This window comes from Eucalyptus grandis, chromosome 7, assembly GCF_016545825.1.
Source record: "Eucalyptus grandis isolate ANBG69807.140 chromosome 7, ASM1654582v1, whole genome shotgun sequence".
Classification (NCBI taxonomy): Eukaryota; Viridiplantae; Streptophyta; class Magnoliopsida; order Myrtales; family Myrtaceae; genus Eucalyptus; species Eucalyptus grandis.
The window spans coordinates 27,135,639-27,157,351 of record NC_052618.1 but is presented as its reverse complement, the minus strand read 5'-3'; the positions used below and the strand labels follow the sequence as shown (position 1 = coordinate 27,157,351).

At 40.7% G+C, this 21,713-nt stretch overlaps 2 protein-coding genes across 4 annotated transcripts in view; both read left to right on the top strand.

Moving 5' to 3' along the window:
- Window positions 1–239: 239 nt before the first annotated feature.
- On the top strand, window positions 240–11,235 carry LOC104453208 (presequence protease 2, chloroplastic/mitochondrial). Its single transcript, XM_010067732.3, is given in 20 exon segments — window positions 240–549; window positions 551–653; window positions 840–1,023; window positions 2,368–2,542; window positions 2,624–2,756; window positions 2,869–2,939; window positions 4,000–4,083; window positions 4,345–4,435; window positions 4,850–5,370; window positions 5,478–5,642; window positions 5,717–5,935; window positions 6,020–6,147; window positions 6,446–6,635; window positions 8,049–8,132; window positions 8,218–8,315; window positions 9,225–9,489; window positions 9,570–9,732; window positions 9,814–9,994; window positions 10,360–10,431; window positions 10,858–11,235. Coding segments are annotated over 20 exon segments (3,261 nt in total). The 5' UTR covers window positions 240–357; the 3' UTR covers window positions 11,000–11,235.
- Window positions 11,236–16,333: 5,098 nt separating this feature from the next.
- The window catches only part of LOC104455372 (cyclin-dependent kinase inhibitor 7), a 30,240-nt gene continuing 24,860 nt past the window's right edge, over window positions 16,334–21,713 (top strand). The window contains exons 1-4 of one of the 3 annotated variants that reach the window (XR_005552790.1): window positions 16,334–16,777; window positions 16,922–16,974; window positions 17,091–17,207; window positions 17,378–17,501. Coding sequence is in view for 2 of the 3 variants with exons in the window: in XM_039316553.1 (XP_039172487.1) it covers window positions 16,427–16,777; window positions 16,922–16,974; window positions 17,091–17,207; window positions 17,378–17,447 (591 nt within the window). In the remaining variant the exon portion in view is untranslated. Of the gene's footprint in view, window positions 16,778–16,921; window positions 16,975–17,090; window positions 17,208–17,377; window positions 17,765–21,713 lie in introns of those variants that run through there. The other 2 variants (XM_039316553.1, XM_010070172.3) reach the window with 2 other exon arrangements.

Sequence of the window (21,713 nt, the reverse complement as noted above, 5' to 3'; positions counted from 1 at the left end):
AATGATAGATTTATCACGAATCTATCAATTTATAATTAATGTATCATGGACATATCAATTTGAAAATTTTCATAATATTAACCCTTTCATTTATTTTTTTCCAAAAATACACCAATTTCCTTTTATCCAGATTTTTCCTCAGTTTTTTTCTGGGCAAAAATCAAGCTACGCGGCTGAACCAACTCCCAAGCCAAGCCACCAGTTCTCTCGCGCATTTCCAATCCAACGTCCGATTCCAACACGCAACGGCGAGAATGCCTCCGCTGATATTTTAGGTTTCTATCCTCCGTCCTCCTCGTCACTACTCCCGCTCCTCTGCAACTCCATTCCTCCCTCGCGAGAAGGCCTCCGCCGTCGATGGAGCGAGCGGCTCTCCTCCGCTCCCTCTCCTGCTCCTCCCTCGCCTGCACCACCCGACTCTTCTTCTCCCGCTCCTCCTCCTCCTCTCACCCCCGCCGCCTCCTCCGCCCTTGCGGCGGCCGACCGGCCAACGGCGCCTCCCGGCGTCCCCTGCACCTCCGCCGCTCCAGGCTGCTCCCGCCGGTCGTCGTCCTCTTCTTCTTCTTCTTCTTCCTCGCTCAGGTTCGGCCGGAACTTCTCTTCGTCGCTCGCTCCTCGCGCCATCGCGACTCCTCCGACTCAGCCTTCTCCAGGTGACTCCGCTTCGCTGCGCCCGCTCCTCTCGAGCTGGTCACTCTTGCTTCGCGAGCTGCTGTAGCGACCTCGTGTGCTTAATCTGTGTTTTGGATTGGCATTTGGAATTTGCCGTTTCGTGTATCGGCGATTGGGACGTGGTTTGATTTGTTTTTAGATTCTGATTGGCGTTTTGGGGATTGCAGAGGTTTTTGGTGTTCAGGATGGGGTTGCCGAGAAGTACGGGTTCGAAAAGGTGTCGGAGGAATTCATTAAGGAGTGTAAATCCAGAGCGACTCTCTTCAGACATAAGAAGACTGGTGCCGAAGTGATGTCCGTGTCGAACGACGACGAGAACAAAGTCTTCGGGATCGTTTTCCGGACTCCGCCGTGAGTACTCTTTATGTCGAGTAATATTTGGCATTTGCGGGGGCAGGTGGTGCTTCAGAGTGGGTAGCCGTTTTACTCCATTGGTTGAGTTGTTTTATGGACTTAATCTGAGAAGATTGCCTTGATGATTCTGCGACCTTCTTCGCCTTTCTTTTTGAGTTGCGTGGAGTGGTTGCCTTCTAATTTATGTGCATTTTCTCATATCTGGCTATTATTTCATCCACCTCTTTTCATCATCACATGCCTTACTTATGTTGTAGACAAGAATAGCTTGATACATGAAAAGGTGGATATGTAAAGGATGATGTTTTACATATAAATTAGGCATAAACTCTAGATGGACTCCTTTACATTTTCTTGATTTATGCTTGCATGAAATTGTGTAATATAAATGTTAGCAGATACAAACTTGTCAGGTTACCTGGTGAACTGGATTATTAGTTAATGTGTATTTGTCTCTCTGTGCTTTCTTCTTCAAATATCACCCAGAAAGAGTGTTGTTTTTTTTTTTTTTTTTTTTTTTTGGCTGAAGTCTTGGTTAGTGTATCAAAATTATGGTATATTGATGGATCACTCATTTTCATACTGTCAGTCCTATTCCAGCACCTCCTGGATAATGCTACAGGATATAGGTAGGGGAGTATAGTGACTGGTTGAGATGTCCTGTTGTTGAGATCATACTTGTCAAAATCTCCTCTGCTGTCATGTTTGGACCAGGGGTTGCCTTTGAACATATTTTTTCTTAGTTTTATGGTGTTTCCAACCAGAAGGGAGTATTGCTTGATGATATTTAACTATTTTTAAGATTTGTCACAAAACTATTTTTAATTAGCTAAGGGAGGATGGCATGAGCTAAACTACATTTTTCTCATATAATGCTACGGAAGGCTTCTTGTCAAGATTCTCTTAGGTTACTACTTCGCGATAGAATCCCCTTTATTTGCCCATTTTGTGGTGCCTTTTTTCGATTTGCTGAGATTCTGACCTTGCTAGACATGGTATGGCGTAAGAAAATCTAGAAAGAAGCTTATAGAAGTAGATACTTCTCTGGGCCATAAGCCATTGGTGGAAAGATGTAGTGGATAATGAAGAAAACGGTTTTAATATGCCATATCTTTCAATTGAGGCTTAACCAAGGGTACCATTTTTCTTTATTTTATTGGGAAGCTCTACTAAAGAAGAGAAATAAGTTCTTTTTCTGTTTTTGAATCATTTCAGTTGAGATCTAATATATTCTTTAAGTTCAAGGTTCTGGATGATTGTCATATGTAGATTGTCTTTTCCTTTATCCTCTAACAGTGCTCAATCTCTTATAGCCTTTGCTTTACTGAATTCTTTCTACAGAAACAATTCCACTGGTATTCCACATATTCTTGAACACAGTGTCCTATGTGGGTCCCGGAAGTATCCTTTGAAGGAGCCATTTGTTGAGTTGCTGAAAGGCAGCTTAAACACTTTCCTGAATGCATTTACATATCCTGATAGGACCTGCTACCCCGTTGCTTCTACTAATACGAAGGTGAAGAGTAGGTTGAAACTTGAGATCTATTCAAATGAACCTAGTGTTGATTCTGATACTTGACTGATGTGATTGAAACAGGATTTCTATAACTTGGTTGATGTGTACTTAGATGCTGTCTTCTTCCCTAAATGCATAGACGACATTCAAACGTTTCAACAGGAGGGCTGGCATTATGAACTCAACAATCCTTCAGAAGAAATTTCTTATAAAGGTATCTATACATGATGTGCTAGTGAAACTCATTTGAATATATTCTTACAGATAGTAAAGGTATTTACTAATGCGCCTTCTTGGTAACTGATTGATGGTATGCTGAATATCAGGTGTCGTCTTCAATGAGATGAAAGGTGTCTATTCCCAGCCTGATAGTATTTTGGGTCGAGCTTCACAGCAGGCAAGTTTATTTCGTGCATTGTATACCTGTAAATTCAGTAGACTATTCAATCTTCAATCTGAGGCATAGAACGTCTTGGTACACGCTGGTATTTTGGTTTGAGTTTTGCATATCCTACTGTCTTTTCATTTTTCTGCCAGGTTCTCCAAGTCTGATTAGAAAATGAAACATCTAACAAACATATTCATTCTAACAGACCAGTGTGTAGTCTCTCCTTCCATTATTCATTTTTTATCCACTTTCATTTTAAGATGACCAGAGATGCACTCGTTTGACTGTTTTGAGTTCAGACTCATTTTCCTGTGCTTAGAGATAGAGCAAAACTAAAGAATGGTTTTTGACTTTTATGGAATGTAATTCATGATTTAAATAGCCTGGCAGATTCTATACATACTAGGATTTTCTACAGAGATGGCTTCTTTTCCCCATTATATTAGAATTTTCTGATATAACTTGAGTTTTTCTTTTTCCAAGAGTATGGCTGTAGTATAGAGCTTATTAATTTGTAAGACCTCTGTGAAAATTAATAAAAAAATAATCAGTATATCCTTTGAGATATTTGAATGAATTTAGTTAACTTTTTTTCCTGATATTTGTGTCATTTCTTTTCTTAATGTATCCCTGGTGTCTGATGTTAATTTTAGCACTCTCCTTAGTTTGGTTTTTGGGCTAGAAGACATTTAAGTCCTCAACTCAACACATCATTATATTGACATCAACATCCACCAAGTTCCATTGACGCAATTTCTTTTCCCTAAAATAAAATCTGCTTGACCTGCTTATGGAGAGTAGATGACAACTTTTTCAGTCCAGTCAATTTCCTGAATCTGGCATGATCCTTTATTCTATGTCTATAGATATCCTTCCTTCTGTAAACTGCCTCATCCTGTTATTCATAGTATTGCTTTTGAGACCATCATATTTTGGCTATGTATATGATGCCACTAGCATGCTAAATATCTACTTGGTTTGAAGGCACTTGATTGTGGATCCAACTTCCCTAACAGTTTTGCATCTAAATCTAACCCCACATTTATTACCTTACCATTATATATGGCAGGCTCTTTTTCCAGACAATACCTATGGTGTTGACAGCGGAGGTGATCCACAAGATATTCCTAAACTGACATTTGAGGAATTCAAGGTTCGTTTGTTTGTTTCCTATGGAATCTGTTCCAACCTGGTTATTGTTTTTACAAATGGAATCATAATGCTGCTGCTTGTAAGCTTCTTTAGTGACAAACATTTAACTATTTCACGAGAGTCAGCATCATAATATAGTGCAACCTCCAAAAGTGGAAAATAAATGAAAATAACCACAGTAGTGATTGCTCTGATGATGATACTTCTGAAGGATTTCTTCGGTTGGTCCCTAAATTCACTATTTCTTTCTTGAACTGTACAGGAGTTCCATCGCAAGTATTACCATCCCAGCAACGCTAGGATATGGTTTTATGGTAATGATGATCCAAATGAGCGTCTACGCATCCTTAGTGGTAATTTGGCAATTTTAGTCATGCTATTACTGCTTGTGTGATGTATATAAGTAGAATAGTTCTTTTCTATCTCCTATCCTATAAGTAGAATAGTTCTTTGTTGCTGAATGATGTGGTAGTAGAAGTTTGCGAAGATTACTTAGTAGCATTGACCTCATTGGCATATGTCATGGAAACTGAATTTGGTTTTAAAATGGTGTGAGGCAAAGGTTATGCATACTAAATAGATTAATCTTGTCTATTGTTGACAAAAAGATCTGGTGTGTGGTTTCTGTTTGTATGTGCTTTCAGTTATTTGTTCAGTAAATTGTGCCGACTTTTGTCTATGTAGGTCATTTCTAGAAATGATAATGCTTAGCTAGTCTATTTAAAGTGATGATGATGAGCAGAGAATCTCACAACTCTTTATTGCAGAGTACCTCGACACGTTTGATGCAAGTCCTGCTGCAAATGAATCGAAAGTGCAAACCCAAAAATTATTTTCCAAGCCAGTTAGGATTGTTGAAAAATACCCTGCTGGCGAAGGTGGTGAGTTGAAGAAGAAGCACATGGTATGCCTTAATTGGTTGCTCTCAGATAAACCCTTAGACTTGGAGACTGAACTTACACTTGGATTTTTGGATCATCTCATGCTGGGATTTCCTGCTTCTCCGCTGAGGAAAATTTTGTTAGAAAGTGGTCTGGGGGATGCTATTGTTGGAGGTGGGATTGAGGATGAGCTCCTTCAGCCTCAGTTCAGCATTGGTTTAAAGGGTGTTTCCGAAGATGACATTCCAAAGGTAGAAGAATTGATTATGAGTACTCTGAAAAAGTTAGCAGAGGAAGGTTTTGATACAGATGCTGTAGAGGCATCTATGAATACCATTGAGTTTTCTCTCAGAGAGAACAACACCGGATCATTTCCCCGTGGCTTGTCTTTGATGCTTCGGTCCATGGTAAGCAGGAAGGCTTTTTAATTCTCTTCCAACTTTCCATTTCTTGCAATTATGTTTAGTCATTATTTTCCTTGTTTCAATTACTTAACCTGTTTCCATATTTATAGGGCAAATGGATATACGACATGGATCCTTTTGAGCCACTAAAATATGAGGAGCCCTTGATGGCCTTGAAAGCAAGAATAGCCAAGGAAGGCTCCAAGGCTGTTTTCTCTCCGCTGATAGAGAAGTTCATCTTGAACAATCCACATCTTGTTACTGTTGAAATGCAGGTATGCAACTTTACAGAGGCCATAATGCTTCAGTGTTTGACATGTCAGATTGTGACAAGCATCATTTATTTCAGCCTGATCCAGAGAAAGATTCCCGTGATGAAGCTGCTGAGAAAGAAGTCCTAGATAAAGTCAGACGAAGTATGACAGAAGAAGATTTAGCAGAGTTAGCACGTGCCACACAGGAACTACGTTTGAAGCAGGAAACTCCAGATCCACCAGAAGCTTTGAGAACTGTCCCAAGCCTTTCTCTGCATGACATTCCTAAAGAGCCTATACGTGTACCTACAGAGGTCAACCTATTTAACATGTTAACTTTGTGATGCCAAGCTATGTATCAGAGTGCCAGGCTTCTTAACATTCGCATGGTAATGCAGGTTGGAGATATTAATGGTGTGAAAGTTCTGCGACACGATCTCTTCACAAATGATGTTCTTTACACTGAGGTTGTGTTCAATATGAGTTCTCTGAAGCAAGAACTTCTTCAATTGGTACCTCTTTTCTGGTAAGTTTTATTAAAGAGATTGCATATCATTCTCTTCACTTCATAAAGATAGTAAAAGTGGACACAGCTGCCAAGACTCAGGTTAGGTGTTCAGGCTTGATAAGGTTCCATCTAATCTGATATCATTATTTGTCAGATATGCCTTGGAAGCACAAATACAGAAAATATTTTTCTGCTATGCTGCTGATCTTGGTGGCTGCAGTATCACTCTATTATACACGTCAATTTCTCTTTGAAGTGCTTTCTTTGTCAGTGGGATTTAAATTTGATTCTTTTACTTTACTTAACACTCTTACAGTCAGTCGTTGCTGGAGATGGGGACAAAGGACTTGAGTTTTGTGCAACTTAATCAGTTAATTGGAAGGAAAACTGGAGGCATATCTGTTTATCCATTCACATCATCAGTTCGTGGCAAGGAGGATCCTTGTAGCCATATCATTGTCCGTGGCAAAGCCATGGCTGGACGCACCGAAGACCTTTTCAATCTGGTATATTGGTTCTCATTCTTTATTTTTTGTGACAATATGCTTTGCTTCCATGCAATAGATAATTTTTACTGGTTGAAGTACTCTTTTTGGTTGGCTTATAGTTGCTTTGAATGCTTGTCTAGTTTTTGCTTAGAAAGGTCTTGCACCATGAGGTATTCTGGGTGTTGAAAGATGTGTGGTTACCTGATTAATAAGGTCACAGTGATAGCAAGAGCCCCCCCAAATATATGAAAGGCTAAATATGGCATAAAAAAAAGGAGTTGTCCTAAAGTTACAAAATATGCAGCATACAGAGACTCATGAGGAGAGTTCTTAAATTTTTATGGCTTTTAGCCAGTTTGTATTATCTAACAGCTATGCATTTTCTCGTTACTTACAAGAGCTCTTTTTGGGTGAGGTCTAAGAGGAGGATAATTGATGAAGAGGTCAGAAATTTAAATGATTTTGTACTTATTAAATTAGACAACAGTATGTGGTTCATTTGAGAGGATTCTTCTGTGTTTGTAATTTTGGAACAAGAGTCAGAGCCTTACTCTCAGTGTAGTGGAAAATTATCGTAGATGTACATTCATTGGTTGACAATGCGGATGCTTCCTCCTGTAATTTAGCTCTTCTTCATATGGGTTTGCAGCTTGTTCATGTCCTAGAGGGATTTCTCTTTACCTATAAAGACAAACAGAAAAGATGATAGTAGACGTTGATGCTACCAAGTGGACAAAAGGAGTCAATTGTGAATTTGTGATGCGCCTTCTCCTTTCTCTTACTCATAGCTGTATGAGGGAAGAGTGGAGGGAGTGCCTAAAAGGAAAAAGGATAGTTTTTCAAAAGGACCAAACTAATGGCATATAAACACTTAATGCTGGATACAGATTTTCTAATATCGATTCTCCATCCTCCAGAGGATATCATAGGGTCAAGCTATCAGAGTTGGGTTTGGGATTGCTCCTAAGATCATAGAAGTAACACTGAGGGGACCCTGTTGCCTAAGGGGATTGGAGAGTCTTTAGTTCAGTAGGTTTCTTGAAGAGGCTTCTGGCTATGCAAGAAATGCAAGAATAATCCTTTTATTTATTTATTTATGGACAGGGAAGTAGATCTGTCCATCTATCCCTCTTTTCTGAATCTGGATATATGACAAGTTGTCTGTTTCATTTGACATTTGATTCTAACATTTACAATTGACTGGACTTGATTATACTTATGCTGAGGAAGCCTTGTTATCTTAAAAACTTAAGTAAGAAACCTCAATGTTTTCCTGTTTATGTGATAAGAATGGAATTAGTTTATGTGATTTTACTTTATTATTCTAATGCTCATTCCTGCTTGGGCTTTGACTTTTGCTAAACAGAATTTTATCATTTCAGTTTAGTATGTAATCTTGATAAATCGCTTATATTTCCATTTACCTTTAAGGTTAATTGCATTCTTCAAGAAGTTCAATTTACGGATCAGCAGAGGTTCAAGCAGTTTGTGTCCCAGAGCAAAGCAAGAATGGAGGTAATTTTGTTTTTTTTTTTTTTTTCCTGATGGACAACACATATCTCCATTTGTGAGTTTGCTCAGAGGTAATTTTTATGCACAGAATCGACTGAGAGGCAGTGGCCATGGAATTGCAGCTGCTAGGATGGATGCAAAGCTGAATGTTGCTGGGTGGATTTCTGAGCAAATGGGTGGTGTCAGGTGGTGCAACTTGGAGTTTTCTTTAACTTACTTCCATCCCACAGTGCTGTCTTCTTATTCGGCTGTGTTTCTTCCATTTCATTAATCTACATTGAGGAGTGTTGATGAGAACATATATAATAGAACAGACAAAGCAATCTAAGAACTGCAATTGAGTCAATAAGAAAACACCTTTTACAGAAGAAATTGTATGATTTCATACAAAGCAAGGTATTATGATCCTATGACGGATTGAGCAGTAACATAAGGATAAGAGGTAAATTAACTTTGAGGAGTTTGATGCAGATAGAGACTCCATTTGTTGAGTTTAGTGCACATTTGCCAAAATCCTGACTGATCACTGATTGCATTTCTTTGAGCCTTAGCTCATAAAAGTTGAGGACCTACAGTCCTTTCCTGTGAGGCTGGAGGCTAGGTATAAGCCCTTCCATGGCCTTGGATGGGAGATCAAGCTTTGGCTGCAAATCTACCAGTATATTGCCCCTCCTCTTGACTTTCTGAACCACAAAAATCCCATGACTGCAGCGTAACTTATATGTGAATCATCTGTGCCTTCTCTAGATTATTGACAAGTGGCTACCATTCTAGATATGCCTTGACTGTTGAACTTTTTTTTGTTTTTTTTGTTTCTTTGCTTGAACATGGATGGACACGCAGCTATTGATTGTGTGTGCATCATCTATAACTTTTAATTTGCTATTGTGTTGGAAGTGTCCTTCGCTTTTTTGCCAAGATGTCCCCAAAGAAGGGGGGAAAAAAGAAAAGGAGTAAGCATGCACGAGTTGCAAATACACTCTTTTTCCTACCCTTCTGCATCGAGGATCTTGTAGTTGCCACAACTGCTGCTAGGAAATTTGATGTTAAAGCTATTATCTAATGGTAGTTATGGCATTCTTATTATACGTGTAGCTACCTGGAATTTCTACGAGATCTCGAAGAGAGAGTTGATCAGAACTGGGATGGAATTTCTTCATCTCTTGAGGAGATTCGCAAGTCATTGCTTTCCAGGGATGGTTGTTTGATAAATATGACTGCTGACGGGAGGAACATGGAAAATTCAGAGAAGTTTGTCAGCAAATTTCTTGATATGCTTCCCAGCAATTCAAATGTTGGGGCCAATACCTGGAGGGCATGCCTTTCTCGGGAAAATGAAGCTATTGTGATACCCACTCAGGTTAAAATCACTCCTTTGAGTAACTCTGTTGGCCTTGGCTTCTTTTCTGATTCACCAACGTATGGCCTGGCACTCTGCAGGTTAATTATGTTGGAAAAGCAGCTAACGTCTATGAAACGGGATATCAACTTGATGGTAGTGCCTATGTCATCTCAAAATACATCAGTAATACATGGTTGTGGGACCGTGTGCGTGTCAGTGGTGGGGCTTACGGAGGTTTCTGCGACTTTGATACTCACTCAGGTGAGGCTTTACGTTGTTATCTTGTTGGCTACATATATCTTTGCTGGAGATTTTCATTGAATTTATGGTTTTCCTTCCCAGGAGTCTTCTCCTTTTTATCTTATCGTGATCCAAACTTGTTGAAAACACTTGACATTTACGATGCAACTGGAGCTTTTCTAAGAGAGCTGGAAATGGATGATGATGCTCTAACCAAAGCAATTATTGGGACCATTGGAGATGTAGACTCTTACCAGTTACCTGATGCCAAAGGTTATAGCAGGTATGCTGATGGCACATTCTGCTTCCTTTTGTATTTGTTTGCTTTCATTCAAGACGAAGGGGAGAAAAGAGTAAGTTTAACTTATTCAGTATATGATACTATCTATGTTTGTATCGGTATTTGATATGTGATACTAAGACCATGTAAATAACTTTTATTTGCATTCTCACATAGGCATATCACCTTCTCCAGTTTCTATTTCACTACTTTCATAGATTTGGCTTCCTTCATTTCTCCTTTTTTATTGATCTTGTTAGCAGAATACTTATGATGTCACCTTGCTATTACCCCAAGAGGCATATGCATGAACTTGGGTATTAAGTGAAAAATAATAGTTGTAACTTGTGATTGATCCTTTCTTTCAGCTTGTTACGGTACCTCTTGGGAATTACAGAGGAAGAGCGGCAAAGGCGGCGCGAAGAAATACTGTCCACTAGGTAAAGATTTTTTTTCCATCTCCCACCAATTGAGCTGAACATTTTTAATTTACTGTCCTGGCAATACTTGTTTAAGATTCAGATGAACAGACTGCAGAGTGATCGTAGTCATACTCAGTGCGTCATTATCATTTGGTATAGATCCTCTTAATCGGATGGTGTTCTATTCATGAAAATCTTTTGCATTCTTAAGTTTAAAGGTCTATACATGCACTTGCATATAATAGTTTCAGTACAATCACTTGCTAACAGGAAGAACCATCGTTCTTTTTCTATGAGTGATAAAACTAGGATAAAACCATCTATAGATTATTAATGTAGGAGGCCAAACTCTGCTGATTTTCTCGCTACCATCCAATGCTTGGCACGAGTAATTCTCACCTCTCTTTCGATATCTCTTTTTAACCTTCCCTTTTTGTTTCGCAGCTTGAAGGATTTCAGAAATTTTGCTGATGTAATTGAATCGGTCAAAGGTAAGGGAGTTGTGGCATCGGTGGCATCTCCTGATGATGTCGAAGCTGCAAATAAGGAGCGTCCGAACTTTTTTCAAGTGAAGAATGTGCTTTAAATGGATACAAGTGGGACAAAGACGGAAAGGAAGGGTGTATGTATTTACCCCAGGGTTATACTTGCAATGCTTGTAGGATTGTTTCAGCGATTCTATTGCATTTATAAATCAAGTAATAACAGGCAATGCAACGAGGAGTCAATGTAACGTGACTTTGTATTCATATCTCAAGGAAAGGAAATGAAAGGAAAGGAAAGGAAAGGCAAGGCGTGTATTATGCCATTGACACAACTGATCGCGAATTCTACTTACCGGTTTTATCAGCTTTGCCTGATAATTGTTGTGATCTTTGAGTTTAAGAACTTGAGCAAGGTGGGCCTAGATATTCCAAGAGGCAGATTAGACGAAGCTGAACTCGACGTGCAAAGAGAGATTAACACTTTGTCACCATTCAATTCAATAAAAGGAGTGTCAAAATGGGTCTTAGACCTATATATGACCCATTTAAATCATAAATGGGTCACTTGTTTTTGACAAAAAGTAGTTAAATGGGTTTACTTTGATAGGTGGGTTTTAAGTGGGTCTTAAGTGGATCTTAAATGGGTTTGGTTTTAAGTGGGTCTTAAGAGTGAGTCTCTCTCTTTTCTTTTTAACTTTACAAAAATATTTTTTATAAATATCGAAATTATAATTTTTTTTTTAATTTTTTTTCTTTCTTCTTCCTCTGGTCGCTGGCATGGCAATGGTTGGCAGCTGGCCAAGCAAGCCTCGAGCTCGCCGGCATCGGGCGAGCTTGAGCTTGCTAGATCTAGCGAGGCAGAGGCCTCATTGACACCCGACGAGGCTCGAATCTTGCCGATCTAGCGAGACTTGAACTCGCCGACGTCGGGTGAGGCTTGAGCCTTGCCAGATTCGACGAGGTGCGAACTTGAGCTCGCCCAATGTCGGCAAGTCTCGCCGGATCCGGTGAGGGCGAGCTCGAGCTCGCCTAACGTCGCCGAGCCTCGAGCTCGCCGATTTGGTGAAGCAAAGGCCTCACTAACATTTGGCGAGGCTTGAGCCTCGTTGAATCGACGAGGAGTGAGCTCGCGCTTGCCCAATGCCTCGCGAGCCTTAAGCTTGTCAAATCTCGGCGAGGCTCAAGCCTCGCCGATTTAGCGAGACTCAAGCTTGCCAACGTCAGGCGAGGCTCCAGCCTCACCAATCTGGCGAGCCTAGAGCTTACCAATATCGGATGAGCTCGAGGCTTGCCTGTGGTCGGCCGCGCCCGTCGTCGTGTGGCGGCCTGCCAAAGAAGAAGAATAACCAAAAAGAAAAAAAAAGAAAAAGAAAATTATATTATGAAAATAAAAAATAATTATAATTTCGATTTTTTAAAATAATTATTTTAAAAATTATAAAAATTTTGTTCATTAAATTTGTGTTGTATAAAACTATTTTAGTAATATCATTTTAAAAAAAATAATATATATAAGTTTTTTAGCAATATAATCTTTAAAAAACATAAAAAAAAAAATAAGTTTTCACCAAATTTGGTTTTATTTTTAAATATTAATAAATGGGTCTAATTTTTAAAGATTTTGAATAAAAATAATTTTAAAAAGCCATTTGAAAAATAAAAAAATCATTTATGGGTTAACTTTCTTGAAAAATTTATATTAAGTTTAAATTGGTCATATTTATATTAAGTTTAAATTGGTTATAAATTGATTAATGGGTCAATTAGGGTCGATCAATTAATGACTCGACCCAGATCCGACCCGACCCACCCGTTTAACACCTTTGTTGAATAGTAAGAGGGGGAGAGAAGGGAGCTGCCTGGGTGTGGGCGCGCGGTGGGGGTGTTTGTGTGGGTGTTTGTGGAATTGCCATGAAATACTCCTCTGCACACTGAATCACTTAATGCCTAAGATTGGTGCTGAAATTCGGAGTTTGACCTCTTACATGAGAATCGTTGTCGCCGTGCAAAGTACAACTTCCAGCTGTGTATCATGGCCCCTGGTGGTTCGGTGTTCATTGCATGTGTGAAACATGAAAACAGACAGCTTTTGCCTAAACACGCCTCAGGGTCGCGGCCCGGTTGGTTCGGTCGTCAGTTCATTGCATTTGTGAAACATCAAAACAGAGTGGTACGTCTTAACCAACTCGTTCCGTAATCAGCGCAGCTGAATTCAACGAACGATTGACCGGTGCTTTTCTATGAAAACTAACTTGAACCGGGCTTAAAAAGATGAAAATTGTCTCTCTTCATCTTTGTGGGGTTTTGCACCTATGATTTGGATCATGCTCAGGATGTTCATGTGATTTCTCGTACGAATTTCTTCAGATTGTATCAATAGACATTGTATATCAGAAATTAAGGCCTTGATTGGTCATAATTTTGTTTCTGAAAATATTTTCTACTCATAAATAGTTTTTCTAATTTTGTGTTCTTCAAATGAGTTTCTAAGCATTCGAAGACATGAAATAATTGCATAAAATTTCTATACCGAAAATTGAAATGTGTTTGATACAACCCCCATTTTTTTTTCTGTTATTGAGAATTTATTTTAATTTCTTAATAAATTTATTACATTTTCTCTTCTTTTTTTTTTTCCTTTTCTTTATCTTCCTCCTCCTCTAGCCAATCACTAGCCTTGACCAGCCATACGAGAGCCAACAACCTCGTCAACATTGGGGGAGCCTCATTGGCCCGAGCCTCACAGCAGCTAGGTGAGGCTAGTCTTGTGATGGCTGAGTGAGGTCAAACTTTTGCCGGGAGCAGACGAGGTCATTGGCTCTTGTCTAGCCAGTCGTTGGCCATCACCAAGGTTGCCAACCAGCTAGAGGAAGAAGAAGAAGCAAAAAGGAAAAGAAGGAAAAAAATTACTTGATTTTTAAATTATTTCTGGGAATAGAGAAGCAATTTTTTTCCACTTTTAATTCTGTTCTAAATTTATTTTCAGGAACAAAAAAATTAGCTAATATTACCAAATGAATTTCCTCTTTTTATATATATAAAAGAATAGAAATAGTCACTATTTGGCTAGTACCAAACTAGGCCTAAGCAGTACCATGTAGGGGTCCAAGAGGTGAATGTATCAAATAGGCATCAATCGGTAGACATTTCCTACATACAACCTCTTTGAAGATTCTCAACTCCCGGTTTGAACCCGCCGACCACTGAACACTTTGTGGATTTTCACGCCGAGGGCGTGTCAACTCGAAGGTCCACATTCCCCATGCATAAAATCGAGGATGGCTTAGGAATCCTCTAATGTTCTCTCAACTCGGTAGTTCTAACTTTCTTGATCACCCTTTCGGCCCCAAGAAAACCAAAAAGAAGCGAATGAAAATCCTTTCATGGTTTATCGCGTGGTCGTTCTATAGTTACTGAAAACTCTTTTTCACCCGATAACGACGTTGCCTCATTCACGAGTTGCCTTTTGTAGGTGGAGAAGACTTTTTGTCCTTCATAGCGTTGTACATGAAAAACTTACTCGGAATCGAAAGCGAGTTCCTAGGACCACAGGCCCTAAAAGTCAAATGAAAACGCCAACCGAAGAAGAAGATTGCCCAGCTTCGAGGAAGACCTTGTTGTCTGACTCAAGGAGAGGACCCATTTCTGATCCTTCCTTCCCAGAATTTCCAGTTTGGAAGTATGTTTACCAATCCGTTAGGGGGAGGAGGAGGAGGGGGCCATTGATTGCTCTCTCTTTGCTTTGTGGGTCTGTGTGAATTTACAAAACCATCAAAGTTGATGATGCCCGCTTGCTAATGCCGTTAATTTAGATCAAAATTTCTAAACATATTACACTTTTATCAATTTAGCCATAATTTTTTTCTAATACCTACTTGTTGCTCTAGTGGATCATCAATGGCTAGGCAAGGTCCGCAAGGCTTACCCTCGCCAATAGCTAGTAGCGGCGAGCTTAGCTAAAGGTCGGCGAGGTTAACCTCACCGGACCTCGCCAACTCTCATCTTTAGTTGGTCGTCGAGGCTCGACCACCAACTAGAGCAGGAGGAAGAGAAAGAAAATAAATAAATAAATAAAGGAAAGGAAAAAAGAAAAATAAGTTAATTAATTAAAAATATTAAAATACTATTAAAATTTGTCCATGTCATTTGGCTGGATGGACTTACTTAATGACATTTGAAAAGATTTAGAACTCAATTAACAAAATTTAAAAATTTATAAATGAATTAATAAAAATGTAATAGGTTGAGAACTTTTTGGATAATATTTCTAACTAATTCCTATCCCAAATTTGTCCATTGATGATGATGATGATGATGAAGAGTAGGAGGAGGAGAGCATGATAAACTTAGGGGATATGCATTAGTGCATAGAAGGACTTTTGACACATCAAATCTTTTTTCTTCTAAGACTCTTGCTAGGAAGCTCAAAACTTGGAGGCATCATGGCGATAAGAGGGACGAGGGTCCTCCATTCCTCATAAGTACTTTCAAATGTGTCACGATAATTCAAATTTTTTATCCAACACGAGAGAGTTTATTCTGAAAATAACTTTCAACACATCGATGATTGAGACTCGGTGGGACATCAGTGGAGGTAGTGAACAAGATTGAGAGTCTCCAATCATGTTAAGAGTGAGTAGATAACTACAATTTTGCTCATTTACTAATTAGTAATTATCTATGCATTTGACTTGTGGTTTAATAAATACCTTTTCCACATTTTTCCATTCTTAAGGGGAAAAAAAAACACACACATTGAACTTTAATTGATACTAAAACCTTACCAAGCAGAGATTGAATATACTTGAATGATCACCATTTGAAATAGTAGGCAAAATTTGAAGTGAGCTACTTTAGTTTATCATAGAATATACATGTGTTTATAAACTATCAAACCGATTCACCGTCTTATCTTTTTCTTGATTTAAAATGATCCACATACTTTGTAAAATTAGTCATTATGACGGTACTTTCTCTATCTCATGAAAAGTGCCTGTTCATGATCCCGACCCTCCCTTGCAGAGGCCACCGCTGTCGGGTCGCGAGCTGTTCAGATCCATCTCCGATCCGACATCACTTAATCATAGGTTGCTCCGCTGCTACGCGAGTCTCGCGCAACTTCCAAACAGCCACGGCACGACAACGTGCTTCGTGCCACTGGCGAGAAGCGACCTGGAGCGGACAACTGTCGTGCCAGCACCAAGTGGGGCCCGCTTCCATGGCGTCCTAAATGCGTCCCCTAAGAAAATGGATCTACCTGTGCCTGTTGCCGGTAGATAAATCTCGCACGACCTCAAATTAGTAGCTCTTGCCGGCGGCCACGTGTGCCGCCCACCCGTCGCTTGCGAGCTAAGCTTTAGCCTTAGGGCCGTACTGCGCCCCAAAAGATTGGGACCCACACCATCCTCCGAGATATATATAACGCCGCATCTCAGCCGTCCATCTGCCCCCTCGCGCTCTCCCTCGTTTCTACTCCAAATCGCCACCGCCGTGGGGGAGAGAGAGAGAGAGAGAGAGAGAGAGCTGTGATGGAAGAGCCCCGCTCGACGCGACACCTCAAGAGAGCCGAGGTCGCCGGAGCTTCGACGGCTCCGACGGCTCCGACGGCGCCGAAGCGACGGAGGATAGCCTGCGTCGGAGAAGCGCCGTTGGAACTGCGGTCGGAGGAGCACGAGGTCGCACCGCCGCTTCTGCTCCCGTATCCGGACTCGCCGGAGAAGGTCAGCGCCCCGTCGGAGGCCGGAGACTTCGTGTCGAGCTCGAGCTCGAGCTCCGGTCCATCAGAGCCGCCTCGTTCCTCGGGGAGGAGTGACGAGGACTCCGTGGACGTCGTGAAGGAAAAGAAGTTCGACATGGTCGGCGACGATCGACAGCAACAGGTGAATTTCGAGCTTTGATCGTTCTCTCGCTCTCTCTGTCTGTTTCCCTGTGCAATCGATCGTCCGTGCGCGTTCACGAGAGAGAATTCTGGTCGTTTCGCCACCCTCGGTTACTGAATTAACTGAAGATCTCTAACGGTGCGATCGCAGGCGAAGAGTTTCGAAACCGAAGCATCGACATGCAACCGCGATTTCAGGTACACTCCACATTCATTTTTCAATATCGATCCTCTTAAATTCCTCCCTCGCGCACGAGATTTCTTTTTTGTTCTTTTGCACCGATAATTTTTTTGTCAATCGTCTCCAATTGTAGCAGAGAAACCACTCCGAGCGAGCGGAGGCCTTCCGCGGCGGAGACGCCGTCGCGAGGGGAGCTGGAATCGTTCTTCTCGGCGGCGGAGGAGTGCGAGCGGCAGCGGTTCGCGGAGAAGTAAGCGATTCCTTCTTAACTGCTCCGTCGAACGAGAACGCTTCTCTTCATTCGTAGGGAGAGATAGAGAGAGAGAATCAAAACCCTAAGTGACTGATGACAAACTCCATTCGCCTTCTTCTTCTTCTTCTTCTTCTTCTTCTTCTTCTTCTTCTTCTTCTTCCTTGCAGGTACAACTACGACGTCGCCATGGACGCCCCCCTCGATGGCCGCTACGAGTGGATCCGCTTGAAGCCGTGAGCAGAAAGAGAGAGAGACGACGGAGGAGAGGTGATGACGCCAGGGTGACGCCAGGTCAGCTCGTCGCGACGTCCACAGAGAGAGAGAGAGAGAGAAACGATGACGGTTGACTTTCGGCTACGTGTACAGCTTTCGCCGGGAGATGCAAAAAATGCCCGGCCGGAAAATTACAAATAAACACAAAAACATCTGTAACTTCTTTTGTTCTACAAGGTCCCAAAAAAATAATCATATATATATTCCTGTATCTGTCCTCGGAATTATATGAAATTACGATTTTCGGCCCGCTCTCCAAAAATTCTGTATGCCAAAAGGGGGAAGGGGAATATTCTTGCTAAAAAGAGAACTTTGATTATGGAGGCTTAAAGAGAGAATATGCACACCCCCCCCTTTTTTTTTCTTTCTTTTCCCTTCTTTTAGGGTGGTCATTGCTAATATTTTTGTTGCAGGGGGGCGGTGAGGCAAAAATCCATCACGAATGCGTATGCTCCTCTCGTGTCTCTCTCTTTCTTTCCTCTCGATATCGACAGACAACCGCGCGCGCGCCTCGCGGCTGGGGGACCAGTTCCTTTGCGCAATTGACTTTTTCCCCCAGCGTTAAACCCACGTACGTAACTTTGTTGTTGCTCTTCTTCTTCCCCCCCGCCGACGCTCTTGCACATGCCTCCCGACCCACGAACAGACGATAAATGTAGGAAGACGGCATAAATCTCCTAAATATGTGACGGGGGGATACTACTCTGATGCCCCCTCTCACGTATGAGCCGGATTGAGGAACGGCGCGTTGGAGTTCAGAGGATGGGGGGAGGAGGCTGCGCGAGCGAAAATGAAATGGAGCCAGGATCCAGCTTTGATGTCAGGCTAGAATGTTCAGTCCAAAAGCTCTAGGTCAATAGATGAGGGAGATTGTTTTTATATGAAGAGCAAGCGGATCACGTGTGGTAGCTAAAACTAACATTATGACCCAGTTAGCAGCATTGCTTTTTCGAGAGTGTTGAGAAATTTAACCCCAAAAACTTGAACTTGTAAGTGAAGGGTGACACATGTATATAAAGAACTGATATATCCCTTGTAAAAGTGATGTGGGATATTTTACAAGATTGGAAGTCTTGCATGGTCAATGTTGTTGTCTCAATTATATTCTGTAGAGTGAGCATAATTATGCATGTTTGTGTTATTATTAGTGAGTTAATATGTCAAGTGCTTTGGATACTTGTAGAGGCTAACAACAAAGGGAGATAATTAAAGCTGTAACATTGTAATTAGTGAAAAAGGTAAGATTTAAACCAGTCACATGCCTGACCCAGAAGCAAGCGAATTTATATATTAGGGGCATGGTTTTGTTCTATGCTTTTTATACAGAGCTTTCCGAATTAAATTTACTTGAGTTCGCCCTGCTTCCCCCATTCATACCATTCACTTGATGAGCATCAAATGGCAACTCATGTCATGTTCTAGATCTTTTTTTCTGGACACCAAAATTCGACTTTTATTTGAAAAATGCTACGTGTATAAAATCAGATATAATATGAACAATGGTGAAATAGAAATATTCATCTACTGAAGATACGTCGAATACAATTGTCGAAATTGAAAATCGCACACAGGCCGTGAGAAATTCCTTTGCACTGTCGTTGCACCCAATAAAAGTTAGAAAAATCAATCTCTTGTTATTTATTTTTTTGCATCTTTTTTCTCGTCGCTTTTGCAATTTAACTGTTGTCTAGCCAAGATATCTCTGAACTTTCGAATTATATAGACAATGTAAAGTACTACTTTTTTTGTTTCTAAATATTTTAGATAAAAAGTGCAATGGTAATAATCTGCCATAGAACAAGCGAGTGCTTTGCCATGCATTGTTTGCTAATCAACATTGCGATGAATTAGGCTAATCACGACTTTGACATGAAGTAAGGATCAATACACCAATTGCACAAAGGACAGAGAGAATAAATCAAGAAGTTTGAATATATTAATGAATGGCTTCCCTTCTTTCTCATATGATCATCAACTCTGTTGAGGTATTACAGAGTCTACAGATCTATATAGTCATTATATATATCATCTCCCTCCACATCTACGTTTAAGCTGTTGGGTTGAATATTTCGCTATCCACAAGATTTATATGCTCTTCACATGTACATAGTCACTCTCGATCTAGAACCTCGAGTCTTTCTTGATTGGATATTTTGACGTGATATTGAAGTCGGGTTCTACTCTCATTTATTTTGTGTACGTCTTTGAATTCCACTTTATCATTCTCGGTGCGCCTCGTACAAAAAGCAGAAAAATCCCGTAGGCGAGGGACGTTTGATACCTTAGATAAATCCCGTAGGCGAAGGACGTTGGATACCTTAACAAATCTCGCTAGAACGAGGAATTCCATATGACATTCAAGAGAGATGAGGTCGTGCACGTGTAGTGGGGGAACGGTGGTTCTCTTCAAGCAAGAATTTTGCTTCGGATCTGGTGCCACTTTAGTTGAGATGGGGGGAGTGATGATGAGAGTGCGTTGGGAGGGGAAAGAATGTTACCTTTATTTTTATTAATGAAACTGGGGTTTCGATCTTGATGCCTCTCTTTTTCACGCTTCACGAAGCTGATTGTGGGGGAGCTTATTAGAAACTCATTCAAAAAGGGCTTCCTTTTTGTCAAGCAGGGCTTATTTTAGTAACGCTTGGCGGAGGGATGCCTAATTCTAAATTTTTAGGACCAAAGTCAAGAACTTGCCTCGTGATATTGAGATCTTCTAGAGTTATAGAGAGATGGGTGCTTCCCTATATTTGTAGAACGGCCTAGATTTATGTTTCTTTCATACTAAGCTTTTTGAATCCCGTGTTAAAAGATCTCAATTATTTTGCGGTGAACGTGAATAGAACTTAAATCAATTGATTTAATACATACAAACATAAAAATAAGGGAACATTTTAAAAAAGGACCTAAAGTACCCTCATTTTCTTAAATAATAGCCCGAAGTGGACTATATTAAAATGAAGACTTGAAGTGACCTTGATTGTTTCAAATAAAGGCCCCAAAATGGCCTTGACCGCTTCAAATAAGGGTCTGACCTCGCCATTCACTGGCTAGCTAAATTTTTGACCGTTCAAGGGCGTTTTCATCTAAAAAAAAAATTATCTTCTTTTCTTATTTCTTTTTTGGCATCAACCCTCATTGGCCGTTGGGAAGAGCTGGCAAGGGCTTGATGACCCTCATTGACCACATGAGCCTCACTGGCCGACCCTAACCAGCCATTAGGAAGGGCCGACGAGGGCTTGCAAGCACTCTTCAAAAGCGCGCGAGGGCCTAAAAGCCCTCACTAGCCACAAGCAAGGCCTCGCCGGCCACAGGCGAGGGTTATCGAGCCCTCACTTGGGGTAGGCAAGGTTGACCCTCAGCTCTGGCGAGGGTGGCCTTGCTCACGGCCTCACCTGCCCTTACCAACAACAAGCCCTCATCGGTCAAGGGGCAACCTCTTCTAGGGCAAGGGTTGCCTCGCCCAAGCAAGTCCATCCCTCACCTGTGGTCAACGAGGGTGACCCTTGCCGATGAGGGCAACCCTCACCCAGCCCTCTATGGGCATCGCCGGTAGCTAGCCGGCCACTAGCTAAGAGGAAGAAGGAGAACCACATGAAAATAAATAAAAAATTAATAATAATAATAATAATAATAATAATAATAATAATAATAATAATAATAATAATAATAAAATAAAAAAGAAATAAAAAAGAAAGAAAAAGGGGGAAATGAGAAATGACGAAAATATCATTGACCGTCGGAAGAAAGTAGACTCTTATTTGAAACAAAATCCAATTCAAGTCATTATTTGAGAAAATGATGACATTTCAAGTCCTTATTTGAAATATGGTCTACTTAAGATCTTTATTTGAGAAAATGAAGGCACTATGAGCCCATTTTTGGAATTTCCTCCCAAAAATAATGCGGTTCAACAGAGAAAACTGCCTCATTGAACTTTTTTTCCACAATCTATTTCTGTTTGTCCAATTAGATCCCTATATTATGGTCTTTTAAGTTCATATCATTTCTTTCAATATAAATACATAAGAATGGTTCACATGAACTACCACGTCGGTGGAATTAGATCAATCTGCCTATTGAATCCAAAGACAAAACCACTGGCCCAGCGAGAGGGGGAAGGAGAGCAATTACGCCACTCGGGCCTCTATCAGCCATCAATTTGACCAATAAGCTACTTCAAGGATCATTTCGTGTCCTGTTAATGTCTTTATCATATGATCCGATGTCTAC